At 35.0% G+C, this 19,425-nt stretch overlaps 2 protein-coding genes across 2 annotated transcripts; one reads left to right on the forward strand and one right to left on the reverse strand.

Annotated features, from left to right (window-relative positions):
• Positions 1–909: 909 nt before the first annotated feature.
• On the reverse strand, positions 910–15,965 carry LOC135688848 (protein FAM135A). Its single transcript, XM_065205881.2, has 16 exons — positions 15,780–15,965; positions 13,886–13,999; positions 13,432–13,514; positions 12,725–12,882; positions 11,984–12,051; positions 10,083–10,945; positions 8,369–8,440; positions 7,295–7,757; positions 6,906–6,965; positions 6,093–6,193; positions 5,411–5,502; positions 4,812–4,909; positions 3,512–3,663; positions 2,582–2,692; positions 2,007–2,123; positions 910–1,867 (listed from the first exon to the last, which is right to left on the reverse strand). The coding sequence occupies exons 2-16, from the start codon at positions 13,960–13,962 to the stop codon at positions 1,662–1,664; spliced, it is 2,721 nt and encodes a 906-aa protein (XP_065061953.2). The 5' UTR covers positions 13,963–13,999; positions 15,780–15,965; the 3' UTR covers positions 910–1,661.
• A 357-nt stretch (positions 15,966–16,322) lies between these two features.
• On the forward strand, positions 16,323–19,294 carry LOC135688851 (small ribosomal subunit protein eS21). Its single transcript, XM_065205885.2, has 5 exons — positions 16,323–16,425; positions 16,908–16,965; positions 17,692–17,824; positions 18,605–18,660; positions 19,245–19,294. The coding sequence occupies exons 2-5, from the start codon at positions 16,916–16,918 to the stop codon at positions 19,258–19,260; spliced, it is 255 nt and encodes an 84-aa protein (XP_065061957.1). The 5' UTR covers positions 16,323–16,425; positions 16,908–16,915; the 3' UTR covers positions 19,261–19,294.
• The last annotated feature ends 131 nt before the right edge of the window (positions 19,295–19,425 follow it).

Below are 19,425 nucleotides of genomic sequence, written 5' to 3' on the forward strand. Positions count from 1 at the left end.
ATTTTTCAACTTTCTTAGGTTTAAAAGATCCAGCCCTGAACTTTCTCAACTCTTTGTAGAACCGAGCACAACTTTCTTATAAAATACTTTCTTATTAAAAAACGTGTAGAGAATGCCTTTACTTATATAACATTCTTCAATTTTAAACCCTTTACAAAAACTCCTGGCTACGCCGCCGTCAGGGACTAAAGGCTAAAAAACAGGGAACAATGCGTCCTTCCGGCAGGAAGTGTCTGATATGCTCTCATTAGAATTCACAAACATATACTGTCTTGATTGCTTTCTTTAAAAGCCGTGGTAAACTAGAAAGCCATTTCAAAGTGAGCGATTCTGTCAAGCGAGAATTGATAGCAAGGCAAGTAAGACATAGGGAGTGAAATGTGCTTCTGTGTTCATAGAAAGGTAGATTATTGAGACCTGTAAATTCATCCTCTTTCTATTGAAGATGGCCACGCCTGGTTATCTTCATGAATTTCAAACAGGGTAGGTGACAGCTTTATAAAGAAATATCAGAAAACGCTAACGAATATTTGAGAGAAAGAAAACAGAATTGTAAATAATTTTAAGATCCAGCCAAAATATATGCTGTTACATGGCAAAAATTTGCTAAAATTTCCTGAAATATTATCCGATTGCTATATGTTTTTAAGAGGAAGGGCTTTCTTGTTATTGTGCATTTAATAAGATATATTTCTTGAACTAAGGAAACGTGAACTTAAAAGTTGCTAGTGTGCAAAAAAAATCCAACCGTGCAAAATTTTATACCAATTTAAATCGTGAAGATGGATCCAATAGTTTTCACAATAATAAAAAAATAGTCCGCCAATGCTAAATTTCAATGCCAGCACGCTTCCAAAAAATCTAGAATTAGGAAATCATAGATTAAACAATCACAGAAAACAAGAAAAAGATACAAAGAAAATTCATCGTGAAAACCCCAGTTTTGTCTCATGACTGAAATGTTTTCGATTACAGATTACAAAATGTATGATAGCTTCTATCTTACACGCAATTAAAATATGATATGCACAAATGAAGCGAATTAAATAAAAATAAACTGCACTCTTTCTACAAAATGAAAACGCTAGTCTCCATGAAAGGTTATGCTAAATGTTTTTTTATTATATAAATATTTGCACATGAGAACCTTCACAAAGACATGAACCGGGAGACGGGGGTGGGGGTGGTGTCACATGATCACGCACAAGGGGGGTCAAGGTAAGAGCTAAAAACTTGCCTACAATAAAACAAAATGCGAAGAGAACAGTTAACTATAATCCCATTCGCAGGTAAGAGATTCTAAAATGTTGTATCAATGAAGAAGGGCCTACTGCAAATCGATTTGAATTTGTTTTCCATCAGAACAGGTCATGCAGTCATATTTTGCCAAACATTATTGCCTGACCTTAAAGGAGAGCAATATTTCCTGAATCAATAACTCTGTGACCGGGCAAAGTGTACTTTGCAATTTTTTGGCGGTCTTTATATGAAAAGTTCATAATTTTGAGGAGTGAGAAGAATCGAAAGGAGGATAAAACCGAAGAATAATCGCGTGGCTAAGACTAACAAAACAACTGCTAAGATTGATATATACAATGAAGCATTGAATACCCTCTAAATTACGAACTAGTCGACTGAATTCGAAAAAGGTTTGTCAAGAGTTATCGAAAATACTGGCATGCAGAAATGAGTATTAGTTTCTCTATGAAAAGTTCAGAGTCTAACATGGCAATATGAGCTGCTCGGCCAATCAACGAATTGGCTGAGCTTGATATCACGTGATTGACGCTGTATCGTACAACGTTAACCTCGTTTTGAATATGAAGCGGTTTCAAGATGTTGTTGATCATTTCTCGATAAACACGGCCTACGAGAAGAACAAAATTCAAGAGTAACAGAAGGAAAGATTGTCATGAGAATTGCAAGAGGCAAATGGTATACAATTAAAGTTTCAACCGAGACATAGAAATAAATATGAAATAAGAAGGAAGTACAGGAATAAATACCTGTTTCGGAATTATCTTTCATTGCCTGCTTGCTCATCTCGATTCGGGAAGAATGAAACGGGACATAATGATCTTGAACAGAACTAACCAAAAGTACATTCTTGAAATACTGGAAGCCTATAAGAAAATACAGAGTCTGAAACTGATTTTGACTCAAATGGCTATCAAATTTCAATATTGACATTTTAGAGAGGTATGAATGAGTATTCTGATTAAGATCCACGACAAAATGAACCAAATTAAAAATACACATACGAACAGTAGGCAAGACAAACGCAAAACGAGAAGGGACCATACAAAATAACTGAAAAACCATCTTCAAAGAAAACTTTCAAAATCACTTCGCTCTTAATTTTGTAATTGGGCTTTCCCTGCCAGTTGTTCATTGTTGTTATATCAACGAAAAATTCAGTGGATCCAGCGTCTCTTCCTTAAACTCCTCTATATTTTATTTCGAATACTTTAGAAATAGAAGTGATGTGAACATTTTTTAAAGACATAAAGTAACAAACTTTATTGATAAGCGTGATTGATCTCCCTCACTCAAACGGCAATAAGAAAATGAAATTGCTTACCATTTGTTAAGCTGAGTCGATACATAAATGTCTCTCGTAAATCCGAGTTATCGTTTAAGGCCAACTGGGGTAGAGATCCTGTCTTTTTCCATTTCTGCATCAACCACAACCCTGGTAGTGGAATGAATCGCTTACAAAAATTCCATCAAAGAAAGTTTTGAGCATTAACGCTGAATGGAACAGGATAGCAAACGATGGGACATCGATAACAGCAAAATTAAACAATATAATATGTGAATTTATGCCGCTTGATTAATGTATGCATTTTCACCCGCTGTAAAGTGATCGGGCAAACAGAGGTGCAATCGTTGCCCAAAATGGTTGGAGCACCACAATATTCATGTTAAGATTTGACAACCCCGGGATTTAGCTACTTTTCAAAGTCAAAGTCGTCAATGCTTTAGCTATATTCTCCCCCTCCCCTCCAAACCATTCTGATTCCTTCGTTAAAGGTATTTATGCGTCCAAACCTAGTTGGACTGTCACTGCCAATCATGACACATAGATATTAATCACTATTGTAACGGGGGAGTGGGAACAGTTTTTAAAAACTGGGAAGATTTTGTGATGGTGTTGCAACAATTTTAGCAAGGATTGTCTTTTCCGGTTTGGTTATCACGTTTTTGTTGATACGAACGTGACAACAGCTGCTTCTCTTGTAGCATTAGATCACTTGATCAATAGATCACTATATCACTAAATCACCGTAATAATTCAATTTCAATGACAGCTACAGGTATGTTTGAGCAATTGCTATAAAACAGGGATGTTTTAACAAACAGGACACGTCTTTGCAATCTTCTGATGCAGAAACTCAAACAAACTCTAAAGAATGCACAAGCAAATGAGTGACAGCTCGATGGAACAAAGTCACAGAAAAGACTTCGAGGCGTGTGCCGTGGTTAGGAAAAAGCCGTTATAATTTCCTACCTGTGCTGACAAGAGAACTTGTGTGGTACAACATCCCTAGATGTGGTCCTGACAAGGACAAGAACGTGTGGAATCTGTTTCGGAACGGCAGCAACTTTGAGTGCACAGCGGCGTTTCGGATGATCACGTTGCCAAGCGAATGACCAACAAAACTAAACGAAATATTGAAGACAGGGTTATACTTAAAGAATCATGACAGGATATAAAAATTTGATGAAAAAAAGAGATTATTGATTAAAAAGAAGAAGATTTGATAACACATTACTGTGTGGACCTTGTTACAATAGTTACATATTAAAAAACAGATAATTTGCTATGAACGTTTTCTCTAAGAGGCTTTAAAAGCACCACAGTTCAATTTCCAGCCTTTCCAGCAACGTCATTGTTATATAAACTTTAATAAAATTACACAACCAATAACAAAAAGTGTCAACAAACAATTTGAAAACTAGTAAGGAAGAAATTAAAAATTGTTTCATTCTTCAATTTATGATTTATTTTTCAAACAAAGACTAAACCAAATTATAAAACTGTGTAATAGCAAGAATTATATCATATAGGGTATCAACGTGCCATAAGTGCACTTTGAAAACATTACTTGAGACTGGCTACATACTTCTATGTTCAATACATTTACGGACATCACAAAATATTACCATGAACTACCATCAAATAAAATGCTGCAATTAAGGCACAAAATATAACGTATAAAAATAAATATGACTTGATAATTTGACAAAATAATTTATAATTCTAACGGGCCTATTCATAGCATATATAAAAGTATATATGCAAAACAATATATAAAATAAAGGTGTTTTTACAGTTAAGTTTCAAACTTGCACGTGAAGTGGGAACATATTTCAGCATTTTAGTGCAAAAATAAATAATGCATGTGACGAAAAGCGGCTATTTGTGGACGATCCTGTTTCAAAGCAAAAACTTATAGTGCAGAAAAGCATTGTTAATAAAATTTTGAAATGCAAAAAAAAAATTTTGCAGTATAGGGACAAAAGAATGACAGTAACAAAAATAATATCACCTAGCATTTCTATGTAGGTTTTCTGGTAGAAAAACGAGAAGCAAAAAAGTATTGGACATATATTAGAATCAGAATACACTTTGGTGTGTTGAACGGTTCTAGGTTGCAGCTACGAGTTTCCTATTAAGTGCAATCACCAGAAAACATTGAGAACTATATAAAAGCTAGTAAGTTAGAAATTTAATTAAATATCAGAAGCAATAAGATGATGAATATTCATATTTATGGTTGATGCCATAAAGTTCAGTTGGAGCATACCTGATTTTGATTGGATCAAGATGATTCATTTCAATATGCTGCATGATTTCAAGTACTAGATTTTCAGTCAATTTATCAATGTCGCAGAAGGTATCTTCCTGCAAACAAAAACGCCTTGATTGATTCAACGTACTAGATACATACAACTTTTGTAAATTGAGATCAGCTGATACAGATCATTTCAAAACCTAGACTAAGTGAAGTTTTGGTATTGTATTCTGAAGACCTCTTTGGAAATTGCACGGCCGATAACAATGGTTTTAATGTTGAGATAACCACAAAATCTTGAGTAATTATCAAGGCTCCCGATTTCTCCAAGCATGGCACTGCTATGAACAACACGGCAAACAATATATAGGAAAGAAAATTCTATACATTATCATTCGGTATTTGCGGACCAATTGCAAGTAGAAATGAAAGAATTAGCTGTGTCTATAAGACAGTTACCTCAACTCACTAGATATGAGATGTCTCAGTAGGAATGAAGAATTCTTTGTTTATTATTTCATCAAAGCAACAAGCAAGAAGGCAAAGGAAAATGATTCTAGCAAATCCACAAATTGCCTTACACCTAAGCCATTTAGTATTTTAGTATAAACCTGGTTCACTTCTGACATCAAGAAATCGAAATTAGCCCTGGGTAGGGCAAGCTCCAAATAGCATCGAACCAAACGCAGATCTCCAGAATTACCTGCAAACGAGTGGTGTTAAAATAATATCTAGAACAAAGTTGGAAGAGATTTTTACGCTTATTCTGCTAAATAGCAATACTAACATCACGAAGGTTTTGGTAAAAAGATGTTCAAGCAAAGATATAAACGAGAACAGACAATTTGAAAACTGGGTACGCCAATAACCAGCCTTCTACAAAGAATTAAAAACCCACAAATTTGATTGTGACTGTAGACTGTTTTGAAATCTTTTATAAACTCATTTAAAACTTTTCTCACGTTGTAATCAAAACGATGCTTCCTTCCAATTTAAATATTTTTCACGTAGTTGGCATTAGCAATTTTTATGTAGCAAGTAGATTTATGCGCCAACTGTAAACATTTTGTAATAATACATATAAAATATTACACAATCATTATTATATTATTACCGTATGTAATAGCAAGCAGAAACCATGTTTCATTGGCATGACAGCTTTTCGAGCATAGATTGAGGAAAGTTCAACTTTATTCATGGAATTAACCCAAGATTCAAAGAGGGTTAAAACACAAGGGAAACAAAAAGATTAAACGTAGAATTAATTAGAAGACTAAAAGAAATTAAGCCTACCGTCTAGCCCATGAACACAGATAACAAGGTGGCAGCCATCCGAACTTGCCAGGAGCCTTTCCGTGAAGTATGGTCGGGTAGCAGTTGGGTCGAAGACATCGCTACAACAAGAGAAAGTTGGTATAAGGAAAGGATCTGTTATTTCGATAGATATTAGAAATATTTCAAGGACGATTCTTATCACTGTCTTAAAAACTTGCGTTTCGGCCTTGCTTTTGGATGATATTACATGAAATATTATATAAGCTTTAGATGATATAAGCTTTGGACCTGATACTCCGTAATTCAAAGGTTGTCATTAAAAAAGCCTCAAAAACGGCTTAGGCCCCTAAAAATGTGTAACGATACTCAATGGACTATGAATCAGCAAAAGAGCCAAGAGATAGAAGTGGGACTAAATTTTGTGTTCGTATTACACACAATTCAATTAATACACATCTTGTTAACTGCTGCTAAAGACTGATTTTACATTACCTAACTGAGCACTGATAAGTTCAGTCTCGAGACAAAAAGTAACTGCGCTAGCAAGAAAGTGAATTGATTCAAAACAATGCAGCAATCGCGTTGGAGGAACAATGCAGTTAGTGTACACCAAATGGCAACCAAAAATAGGCATGTCTTGTCTCAGACTTTGTAAAAATGTAACCCTGTTGTAACAAACTAAAATCAAACTAGAAATCGAAATGGTTTTAATACAAAAAGGGCATGAAAATAGAGAAAGCGTTCTCAAAAAGCTGTGCCTAATATGCATAAACGATGACCAATTAGCTTGATGCCCAGAAGGCTACAGCTCGTTTTGAGTACAAATCTCACCTGTATAGCTGTGTTGGCATATTCAACTCTGTCTTAAGAAGCTGCTTCGCTTTTTCAAACCTAAAACACCAACATTCAAGTATATCAGTAAGCATGACAGAAAAACCTTTTTATAATTGTGAAAAGTTAAGAGAACTAAGCTCAAATATTCAATGAACCACAGTTCTCAAACAAGAACGTAATGGATTTAAGATTAACAACTTTGGTCGTAGGGAATAGTGATTATTTTAACCACATTTTATTATAAATATTCCTTCACTTTATGGATAGAGTATCTCTTTGCTGTTTCCCATCTCCGCTCTTTGTTTTTCAAATGAAAGTATTTATTCTTAGATATAATATTGTGCTTTTAAAAATATCATAAAATACTAGAAGGAGAAAAAAATAACCTAGAAAGTTGTCTTTCAGCCGGCACCCCTCCTGCGTTTCCATTCGGACTTCTTACAACCAATTTATACTGTTTGCTCTTATTCGCTCCTGTTTTGAATGAAGGAAAACATGACAAGAGTCCTGCTCCACGAAGCTCCCCTGGCGAAGTTGGCTCAAATTTCTTCATATCAGGGGCACTGGGAAACTTAGGCCTCTTTAACGACTCTGTGACGTGGTCGCCTGATCCCAGACTCCTAGTCTCAGGGTCGTTCCTGCTTGGTGGGGGTAAGCTCTGTTGTGAGGGCCTCTCTCTCGAAATACTTTTACTATATACCCGGTTTCTGACTTCCGGTGATCCGCCTTCGCTTTTGCCGACCACGCAGAATACCGTCTCGTTGAGCTCACCAGCAGATTCCGCTTTGTCAGCCCAGGCTAATGTGACGTCATCGGGGCTAGTGTTGCTGTGCTGCTGTTTTCCATTCTCTGCAGCCAAAAACGTTTGAAATGAAAACAATGTCTTACGTTGTTAGTTGCAGTTTTAAATGCAATTTTGTTATTCAACAATTCAATGATGATAATATTGTCACGGTAACCACAATGAAGGCTATGTTTTCGATCTGGTTTAGTGTCACTACTAATAGATAAAAGCAGTTCACAAAATAATAACACAGACACCATAGCAATCTGTCCATTGATTAAAGTATTTTATACGTATGTGAAGAAGAACGCAACTCAAAAAGTTGAATATATAACAGTGATGTGATAAGGCCTCATGCTTAACGACTTTATGGTAATTAAAGGAATTAATAAGCCAGAACTGCTCGCTCCATATTTCATATAATAAAATCTAAGAAGCGAGCACACATTGAATCATCAGTTTTACCTCTAATTTATTTCCATATGGCAAACAAGTCTACGAAATATAATAATATCCACAGAAACAAATTAACGGAGAAAATCGAGTAGGATTCTCACGGATTATGGACTAAATATAAAAAGACGTGTGTAGATTATGAAAGATTACCAGCATATCCTCTTAACATAAAAAAGGATTAGTGCAGATTGGAAAACCGTGTGGTAATATTAAAACAAACCTTCAACGCTAACATCTAAGTCAATGAAATCCTCAAATTGATTCTCCTCGACGCTTAAATGCTGGACTCCATCTAAAATTTTTAAAAAAACTATCTTTAATCAGAAAAAATTTAAAAGACGGTCAATTAAGCAAAGGGAGTATATCAACGATATCAAACTTCTTTATCTTTTTACACTACCACCCATATGCATTGCCGCTGACAGCCTAATTGCTGGCTAGTCCTAGGTAAGCATTAGGTCCTCATTCAGTCTAGCTGTACTGATGAGCTCTGATATGGGGCGAAACTGGTCTGCAGCCGACTGTCTGAGGTGTCAGTGGTTTCCTTTCTTTAAACTTAAGCACCATTAGCATTTAACGTGTCAAAATAAGTCAGTGGAAAGGACTACAAACTTCATACATAAAGCTCTAGGATTTCAACAGGATAACCAACATAAAAACTTATTACATTTCATTACATATTACCTTTCTTGGCGATAATCCTTCAGTCAAAGGACTTATTCAAAGGTCGTGCAAAAATATACAAAATACGATTTAGAATAACTCCAAAAATTAAAATATAACTTAAAGCATTTACATTAGTGAAATATAATAAAGGTATAAAAAAATTTACAATTTTACGAAAAGCATTAGGAAAAATGATTCCTTATAAACAAATAATCATTTTTTCATTTCTAGTAAACATGTTTCTAGTAGTTTTTAGTTAGTTTTGTTGTAGTCGAATTATAAAATTATTATTCTTTAGATTTGACATTTAGTTTTCAGCCTTACTTGTCTCACATCCAGGTAAGAACAGGAAGCTCCGCACTGACGAAATTACTTTACAACACTAAAACGATGATACCATGGGGAGAAAATCACGATTACCCTTAAGGCCATTACAGTTAAAAACATGCATCTAAGTATGATCTATACGTTATTTGGCGTATAGATCAGGACGGTTTTAAGTTGCTACTCCGAGTTTCACGCTTAATGCGATCATCTGGCAACGCTAAATATGATCTATATAATATTTCAAAATATTACTTGGGTAACGTATTACTTAAACTAAGGAGAGGGAATTCCCCTGCTCTCTGATATTCCAGGCAGTGCCATAATAGCAGAATAGCTTGAAAAACTTCTCAAATAGGGCTTATAAATTGTAACGCGGTAATGAAAACATCTTTTTTATTCTCATCTGCTCAGTTATAAAAGAAAAACGAAACTGCGACAAAGTGAAGTTCAAAAACAAATTACTGCTCTGCAAAGTGGCTCTTCCATCTATTCAATGGGCCTGTAATCTTACAAAATTTAGTACAATACGAAACTTCACCCTTGAAATGTGCTTTACATTCTATAGTTCCTAGAAGGACACTGAATATAAAGTTTTTATCTCAATATCACGTCGATAGCTGGTTCAGAATATCGCACATGGGTATATTATTGAACCACTTCTGTGCATCCTGTGTGAAATTAGCTGAACTAATCACTGCTTACCAACATGACACAAAATCGAGACGCAACAAATAACCCATCTTTAAAGGAAAAGCTTCTTAATGAATTTCTGACACGTGACAGAAGCCAAAGATGACCTAATTGGTTAATGGGAACCTGATAAGTCACATGATAGGCGACATGAAAGCCTATAAGCCTAATCGTTATAATCCTAACTACGATGATTTAATACTTGCACTTGTTGAGAATAAGATAAGAACCAAACGGATCTATGAACTCACCAGCACTCGTTAAACTTTTCCCAGCAAGAAATCGATCTTCAAATATGATGGGCATCGATGCTGGGTCACCATCAATACTGGCGCATTCGACTTTCAAAGGCAAAAGCATTTGGTAATAGGAAGAAGCCCTTACGAGATTGGCTAATGAAGTGTACTGACTGGTTGTCAAATCAAACGGCGTGCAGAATTCTTCCCAGTCATGATCCTCTACAAAGAATGCTTCAGCTAAATGTTCCACTCGCTGGCGATGGTGCTCTTCTTTCAGCTGCTTAACAAGAAACCCTTCCAAGATAAACTGTTCCAAAAATTGGGTCCAAAGCATCGAAAGTTCCGTACTAAGAAGATACAAATCGTCACCCATTCGCGCGTACAGATCTTCAGCAATCCACATATTTTCGTATTCACTGCTAAGAACATCCAGCTTTGAATTAATATCCGGTTGGCTAACTCGCATTTGGGCGTAGTCAGGAAGAAATGTCATACCATAGTGAAAATACTGCAGCAAGTTAGAATAAGTCTTGAGCAAATTCATGCAGAGTTTCTTGTGTGTCGCAGCGGCAATAGCGTGCTGTTTCTCAGATACCTCTGAATCACTTGTCAAAGACGTGCTTTTGCCGAACAGAGCGCAGTACAAATGCTGCTTCGATGTTGATTTGTTATTCAAAGACGGGTGAAGAGATTTCAAAGGGCCTAGCCATGGCTGGCGCATGGCGACTAAACACGAATGCGCAGTGAATGATACCGCTGCGAGGTTAAAGTAATCAAAGACTAAGTTTCTATGGTAATGAAGACTTTTTAATGACGTCACATGTAGGCGAATGGTTTGGTTACTGACTGGCCTAAGAGATCTCGGGGTTGATGGGCTGAAAATAAGAAAATATAAATATTACAGTAAGGCTAGCAAAAGCAACGGGCTTCCATGAAGAAGCTCGCTATTCAACTCAGTGGAGCCAAATTCTAGATTTCGTATCTTGTCGAGATCTCATAACATCTAGGGGAAAATGACACTTGGCAAAATCGAGTTAACATTTGGACAGCAAATTGTTTCACAGTTTAAAACCATGTTAACACGAACAGAGATAAATAGACATTGTTGCTCTTATAAGCAAAGCATCTATGAAAAAATTTGGTTAGTACCATTGTAACTCAAGGAGTGTAAGTAAATATATAATATGGAAACATAGAAATAATATTGGAAAGAATATTCATTCTCCTTTTTTTAAAAATCAGATCGAGAAATCTTATCAGATGCAAAAATCTTAAAGAAAATTATTATTTGATAGAAAAAAACCGGTGTGTCCTACATCAGTGCTTAGAAGAAAGTTTTCCATTTTTGCATTCTTTTTATTGGATACCCTCGTATCATTGCATGTTTTAACTGTTGGCTAATCGGCATGACCAACGGAGCAAGTTTTGGCTTGGCGGAAGGCTAAAATGTTTTGTGGACTGTTGCTTCCAGCTTATGACGTTAACACATATATCGATACTTAAGGGAGCAAGTTGGAAATCCTTCGCACTTTTCAAGAAGATGCTAAATGCTTTTCAACCTTCTGCTTTGCCAAGAGGGTGATACTCCCTCAATGTTGTTCAGAATAGTCACTTGAACGTTGGTGAAATAAACCAAAAAATAATAGGATGAGCCACCTAATAACTAATAAGTGTAACAGAGCCATGTGAAACAAGTACATGTTAGGTTCTACGGTTGTTTGCTTCCAAGTTGTTAGAAGAAAGTTTGTTTACGAAAGAGAAACCATTTGTAGCTTCAAAAATGTTGCTATCTTTGGCAGCAAAGGATCAGATTTGGCTTATTGGCATAGCAACTGATCTGTTGAGTTTTGGCCAAGAAAGGATATGCGATTAATAATATCAATTATAAATACAAAATATAAGTAGAGGATTACCTTCTATTGCAATCAGCGAAAAACATATCAATATCCAAGTCGATTGTTCTTGGGAACTGTTCTTCAACCTTTAATAAAGAGTTTTTCAAAGTTGTAGATTAGATTAACTATTAACAAAGGGAATCGTTTTACTAAGACAAGCCCTTTGGTAATCTGACCCTATTAACGACGATCAAATCTGGCTAGATAATGCGTAAAATCTTGAGCGTGAACTACAGAAAGGTAGTTTGAATTTTGTAAATGCATTTAAGCAAGGTATCAGTTGACAAAAATTATAGCTTTCAAAAAGCGATACACAGAATGTTTTATGAAAAACTAAAGGAGCATTGCAAGCAAGAAAATCCTAAACCCAGAATTAATGGTACAAGGAAATATTTCTTGTGGCACATAATGTCTTTATCTTGTCTTGCATGATAGTGATGTTTTTCTCCAGGAAGCAGAATAGAAATGTCTTGACAGCAGTTGAACAGCAAGATATGGCAAAACACTTTCCTTGTGTCATGATAATCCTAAGTTTTGCTCATGTGGTGAAGTCTAAAGGTGATGTTAAAAACACCTCCATTGAAGGAAAATGTTTGAACCATTTGTTGGTTCTCTGAAAAAACTTGACTTAGGCACAGTGCATCAAGAAAAATTAATTGAACTGAGCACAGCAACTCTTCTAAGTCTTAAATCTTGCAAGATTGCAAGCCCCTTTTCAAATAAGGCTAACTAGTCCTGAATGCAACTGATTACACCTACCTTGCCACTTTCTAGGAGCATGTGAAGTTTGAAAACAAAAACGTCATGCAGAATGACTTCTTCGTGCTTATAATAGACTTCAAACGTACGAGACACTCCTGTTTTTTCATGTTCAACGACAAAAGCTGGGAAGACAGAGCCTGAAGGTACACTGGAGACTAAAAAATCAAAAGAAAAACAAAAAATTACCACTGGCTGACAACCAGCAATATCAGAAAAAGATTCAACATCATGTTTTTCTTGCATAGCCTTACCAGGAAGCCTCTATGGGACCAGTGGCGGCGCATCTACATCTGTGATACATAGAGGTCTGTTAGGAAGTGAGCATACGATGACAAAATTAGAATTATGTTAGATGCTTTGTTGTGTAGGCTGTCTTTTAATCATAGCCTTCAAATTAAAACAGATACTTCGTTCTCTTATTGAATTATTAGCTCTACTTATCAGTATGATCACTTTTTGAAAGATTTGGTTAACACTGATGAACTGAATCCAAGTTATCTAGCAGATGTGATCAGATTTTATTGATAAATAAAACAACATATCTTCTATCCTGTAAAATCCCTCAAATTTGAAAAATGGTGAGCAGTGAAGGGGCTACATTCAATGTGCACACAAAAGGCAAATATTAAGCACTTAGTGTTATCAGTATCTAATTTATCAGACCTACAAGCCACAGCACTAACAAACAATATAGAAACAATTACCATTTTTGTTTTCCCAAAGAGCACATTCAACAGTGGACAAAGACTTTGGTGGAGTCTTCACTGAAAGTCTAAGTTGATAAAATCTAAAAAGGCAAACAAATGAAATATATTTAAGTAACTTTGTCATCCTAATGATCAGAATTCTTCAAAAAGAAAGCAAAAAACCGACTTTTGATCAAACTGTCATAAAACTATCAATTTTGGTTGTCAACATCATTCTTTCCTTCTTTCCATACAACTTTTTTATAACAATGTCACTTGGACATCGCAAAGTCCCTTTGAAAGCCTCCAGCTAGGACTGCTTGGGAAAGTAGCAGACAGTAGATCACACAAAATATTTTGTAAAAAGTTCAGCCTTAGTCATTTAGCTGACAAGAAAATTTAAAATATTTACAAAATGAAGTTAACTGAAAATTATATGTTTAATTTCAATAATATTCATAAACTAACAAACCCCCTCTGAAACAAGTCAATGTTGTGGAACTTTGACAACTCAATGACAACTTCCTGTGTGATCTGGATATCACCCATTTTCTTTACCCAAAGGCTTTTGTTACCGCTTCTTAATCTAGATAAAAAAACAAATAAATGTTATGATTGTGAATATTACATCCAAATTTATTTTCCATTAGAACAAACAATCTGGACCCCATTAAGGTAAATATGTGAGACTAATGTTACATTTCTACACTGGGTAAATGCTACAATTTTCTGGTAACTAATACTTTCATTATGAAAGAAGGCTCCGTTTTTACACCTTCAAATAACCTATTACAACGAGATATTTAGTGGTGACACAAAAACTGGCCTCCAGGTTGGAAACCCCCAGATATGGTTTAGGATGTATGCAGTTTGAGCTTTTAGGTGCAGACTGTGAGTGGGAACAAGAATAGCCTGCAAGCAGATTCTGGCTTTTCCCTTTAAGTGGCAAGAATCTCTTATGATTCAAATGCAGAGATTTGAGCTGCCAGTTTGCACCCCTAAAACAGGTGCATGCAATGTTTTAACCTTTCTGACCTAGGACTTAATGGAGTGGAAACTTTGCCTCCAACAATTCTATTAGCCAGGCAGCTTTCAATTAAGATTAGCTTTGCATTGCTTCTAGAGAATATTGGAATGTTGGCAGATTCCAATCACATCACTTGTTTTACGAGAAAGACAGTATACAGATATAGGCCTAGTTGATGCATGGGCTGAGGGGCTGCAGCCCCCCCCTCCCCTCCCCTAGCAGCCCCCCCTTCCATTTCAGGCCCTATTTGGGCAAAATAAAATATTAGAAAAAAAAAATTAAAATTCTATGATTTTCCTCAGATTTCCCATCCCGTTTCTTGGAGGAACCGGCTTGGTTGTCAAAAACAAGAACAATTTTGAAAAGAGCAAGCCTCAATGAGGCAAATGAGCTGCTGCTCTTCTATTATTATCATTTTTAGTAGGATTTCTAGAAACTTTTCCTTGGCCAGCTTTAATACTTTTGTATGCCCTTTACAGATGAAAAGTTGTGATTTGATCTACTTTAAATTTGACTGCAAAAGGGGGAGGTAAATCAAGGATTCTAGTAAGAACATCTTAGTTTTAATACTTAATCTTGATTTGGGCAGTTCTACCTGAACAAAGTTACAATACTTGAGCAAGATCCATACTAATCCCTCCTAAATGTTTAGCATCCACTACGCCCATGTCCAAAAAAAGTGACAATAAAAGTGTTTTAAAAGTTATGATAATATGGTTCCTAGGGTTGTACGACCTAGTAAAAGCAACAGTTAAGCCACAGGTGTTGCTCTTAAAACATACCAAAACTCTACCCAATATCATAACATGAAGAAATGATAAAAAAATTACCCTAATGTGTAACCAGATGATAATATCATAATATTTTCTTTAGTTGTGGGCATGTGGTAGCGAAAACTTCAATTTATTTCTGCTTTATGGAGCAAATCATTCATGGAAGCAACGGATTTAGGCAAATGTACTTTTGCAACAGCCATTGGACAGGTAGATCATTGGTTTAAGCTGAATTACGTTTATTATTTACCATAAGTATCAACTCTCGTTATGCAAGACAGATTCTTTCATAACAAATCAACGGAGGTGACAAAATTTCAAAGCTGCATTTTTTTTCGAAGCTTCGATTTGTTTTTCTGTTAAAAAACAGGCGTCTTTATTCGGTGCCTTAAAAATGTAATACAGAAAAACTTCGATTTTACACCTGGATATTCTAAAATTTAATGGTATACAAAAGAAATGCGACATTTAAAAAAGGCTATAGTGCATGGGAGACGCTTCGGTATAAATTGACCCCTGAAACAAAAGAGCGACACTAGGCCATAAAATTTGAAAAGTTTTTTTACCAAATCAAGTCATATCCTTAATGGGCTGCTTTAGTTGTAATGTAGAACTGTTGTCAATGATTTCTTTAGCTCTGATTTTGCCGAGGTATCTGCGGTTAGTTGGCACGAAAGCTGATTTCCATGAATCACGAAAATCCATACACAGCTTGACTTGGCGAATACCAAATTTCATTCCTCCTCCGCAAGGCTTCCACAACACCACAAACAAGTCAGCAACAGCAACAAAAGGGAAAGTCTAAAATCGTAAACATTTCTCAATAAATACGATAAATAATTATAATGACATGAATATTTGAATATTTAGCTCAATTAAAGTTCATTAGAAGATTGAAACTTATTTAATGACAGTAGAATTCAAAAAAGGAACGTAAACATAGGACGGAAGGGAAACTGTTAAAAACATCAGTGCTTTGATTGGAAAGATAATAAAAATACACTTATTAAAGTAAAAATAAATCACAAAACGATCTTAATGATTCTCATATAAAATATAATAAACAAAACAGTATAATAAAACCTCTTTCTCGTGCGGGTTGCCTCGCTTTCGACTCTCGAGTTTTACGCATTGAATCATGGGGGATTCTCCTGCATGTTTCTTTTACTACCGTCCGCCATTAAAGTTGCACAGTTTCTGCCTTTTACAAAAGTAAGAACTCCTTCCGTGACTTTAAAATGTATTTAACTGAAATTAATGCGTACTCTTGCGAAGAAGCTTTAAAGATTCACACATTTTTCGAGTTCTGCAGGTTTTACGAGTGTCTCTGAATCAAAATTAAGCCTGAGATAGGCCTAACGGCCACATTGCCAATGTGCTTTCTTTAGATTGTTCAATGCAAAAGTTCGCAAGTAAGAGTTTCCATCATTCATTATCAACGCATGAATCAAGGAAATCGCTGAGGTTATGTGTCCCTAGACATTAAAAATAAATATTCGCATAAATTTTAGTCAAAATCCATAGATTCGCATAAATTTTCAAAACCTGGAGATTTTAGTTTTTTTCTAAAAAGCGGATATTTGGCTAAAACAGGTAGAATTATTATTGAATTGTTGGATCAAGAATTATTATTATAGAAAATCAATTTATTAAGAAATGCTTGCCTCGAATCTAAACTGGTATTTTCTTTTCAGATATCAAAATGCAAAACGAAGCCAAAGAAAATGTGGATTTATACATCCCAAGGAAATGGTAAAAAGCTATTTGATGTATTATATGGTAGTATCATCTTCCAGTTTGGAGAAAATGCAAAATATGTACATGGAAATATACTGATAAAAATTATAAAATATATATATTTGTTTGTACTTGTTGTGCACTTTTGGTTTTCCTCCACAAATTCCTTTGATATTTTCTTTAAATCTAGATTTTGCACTTCAACTGTACAATGTGTGTAATGGAAGCAAAACTGCACTAAATTTTTTTTGCAATTTTCATTTTGCACTGTTTGTCTGTTTGTTCATTTTGCATTTTGCATAATTTAGAACTTGCAGACCAGAGATCTCAGTAAGATCAGTCAAATCATCTGCAAACTGAACCATCTCATTGAACAGACAAGTGTTTTTTATTAAATCAGCCTTGTTGCCTTGTATTACAGATCCTGAATAAATCAGCCTTGTTGCCTTGTATTACAGATCTTAGTTCAAGTTCAAGTTCAAGTTTTCATATTTAAAAGTCCACCACATACAAAAGTCTGACAACAATACAACTAAAAACAACAAATGTCTTGTTCTGTCTTGATCTGTCTTGAACAAGGATTCATCAAATTACAGAATATACCTTACAGACATTTTAGGTGCAATTAAGACTATTTTCCTGGGTTCCACCCTAGGTTAAGTGATACCAAAAGCAAGATAGCTTAATATTTTCTCAAACCTTGTCTTCACCCCAATACCATTATATGCACTGTTTTTCCAGCTCAGCAACCAATTCAATTATATCAGCTAAGGACCATGCTTCAGTGCAACTGGCCGTTGCTGATGTTGATGAAGAAGGCAGAATGACTGGTGGTTTCAAAACCTATGCATTCTGTGGAACAGTCAGGGGAATGGTAAGTGCAAACAACTTAAATGTAGGCTACAGCTTCTTGTATGTGATATATAAACCAATCAATTTTGCTATTAATGAATCTCTTCATTAAATTCTGAAATTATTACAGATATATATACTTGGTCAATGGTCTAACTCTTGTGTTTATTCATAGTTTAAGTGGCTGTTTGTACTTTTTTATTTGATATGACAAGCACAATTAGTTTTCAAATCACTTTCTCAAGAGCAAAAGTCACTTTCCAAGGCAAAAATTTCTTATTTTTCAACTGTCCAAGTCAGAGCCAATTCGAGGAGTATTTTTCTTTAATTTCTTGCTTCGTATTTGCCATTCCATCTTTTGATTTGATTTCTTCTCTTGCTAAAGTATTTTCTTATGTTGACCTGCCATTACTGCTTGAAACAATTTAGGATACATTTACAGGGGACCTATTGTAACGGTTCCAAATAGAACTTTTCTGTATAAGTACAGATAGGCCTTGCATTGCAACAGGCTTGGTTATCTGCTCCATTTGAAAGAGTTCCAGCAAGTCCTGTTGAAAGGCAATGCCTAGCCTTACCCATTTTTGAATGGTTTTATTTCCAACTGGTCCAGTGTAAAGGCAACTCAAACCACTAGTAGTCATATTTCCCAAGTATGTAAAAATACCCTAGTAATAAGTAATAATAATGATAAGAAACAACTTAAGAATTAACAAAACAATATTCTTATATTCTTTACTGAACAACATTGATAACAATGGATTTTTTAATTTTCTTTCAATGTTTCAATCTAATTTTCTAGGGAGAAGCTGATGACTCATTAGTCAACCTCTGTCTCAACGATGGTCTTCTTGGAAAGTATGTTTGATTCAGCAATGTGTTTTTCTTTCATATGTTGATAGAAAAGTTAGAATGGTTTTGAATCTTTATGGTCAAAATGTGTTGCAGGCCTGGCCATAAATATTTTTATCATAATTGAAAAACCATTCAATTATTGATTAAATTAATGGTATATATAATGGTATAATAATGGTATATGTTTGATCCATAAAAAGTAGATGTTTTAATGTTTTTGGAGACCTTATAGCCTTTAAATATAGTATATAGTCTTGTGAATATTCTTGAGGGGTGTATTCAGGCCTCTCTGTTTGAGGCATGTGATTGAGGTGTGTGTATGTGCAAACTTACACTCATTATTACCAAGACTGAAGGCAAAAATTAAGTTTTAAACCCAATAGCATGTTGAAATGAAAGCTGTTTCTGCACTCAAGTTTTACAGGATTATACTGCAGTCTGGAAAATGTGAGTGAGGAACCCAACCAGGGCAGAAAGCTTGCATATTTTCTCAAATCATGCTCTGCACACATATATTACTGAAACTTTGATTAATATACCAAAATGATTTAAATTTGTTTTAATTGTTGCTATTTTTTATGTTTTAGGAAGTACAACCAATAAAGGAATTGTTGTTTATTAAAATGTGAAAGCAAAATTTGAAGTGTTTTTTAAAGTGTCTCCTTGATATTTAAATTGGATCAACTAACTTTGATAAAAATCTTCTTGTGTTCAAAGAATTTTTTTTTCAGTTTTCAGGCTTATTACTTGAAAGGACTTGTCTTTTAT

This window comes from Rhopilema esculentum, chromosome 9 (assembly GCF_057945365.1).
Source record: "Rhopilema esculentum isolate cy_ngs chromosome 9, ASM5794536v1, whole genome shotgun sequence".
NCBI lineage: Eukaryota > Metazoa > Cnidaria > Scyphozoa > Rhizostomeae > Rhizostomatidae > Rhopilema > Rhopilema esculentum.

Excerpts from the sequence above, each read along its gene's own strand:
- LOC135688848 (XM_065205881.2), bottom strand. The coding sequence starts at position 13,962 with ATGGGTGATATCCAGATCACACAGGAAGTTGTCATTGAGTTGTCAAAG. Across the intron at positions 12,052-12,724 it reads TGCTCCTAGAAAGTGGCAAG|GTTGAAGAACAGTTCCCAAG; the intron begins GTAGGTGTAATC and ends TCTTTATTAAAG. Across the intron at positions 2,124-2,581 it reads TCGACTCAGCTTAACAAATG|GCTTCCAGTATTTCAAGAAT; the intron begins GTAAGCAATTTC and ends ATTTTCTTATAG.
- LOC135688851 (XM_065205885.2), top strand. The coding sequence starts at position 16,916 with ATGCAAAACGAAGCCAAAGAAAATGTGGATTTATACATCCCAAGGAAA. Across the intron at positions 16,966-17,691 it reads TTATACATCCCAAGGAAATG|CTCAGCAACCAATTCAATTA; the intron begins GTAAAAAGCTAT and ends CTGTTTTTCCAG. Across the intron at positions 17,825-18,604 it reads GTGGAACAGTCAGGGGAATG|GGAGAAGCTGATGACTCATT; the intron begins GTAAGTGCAAAC and ends CTAATTTTCTAG.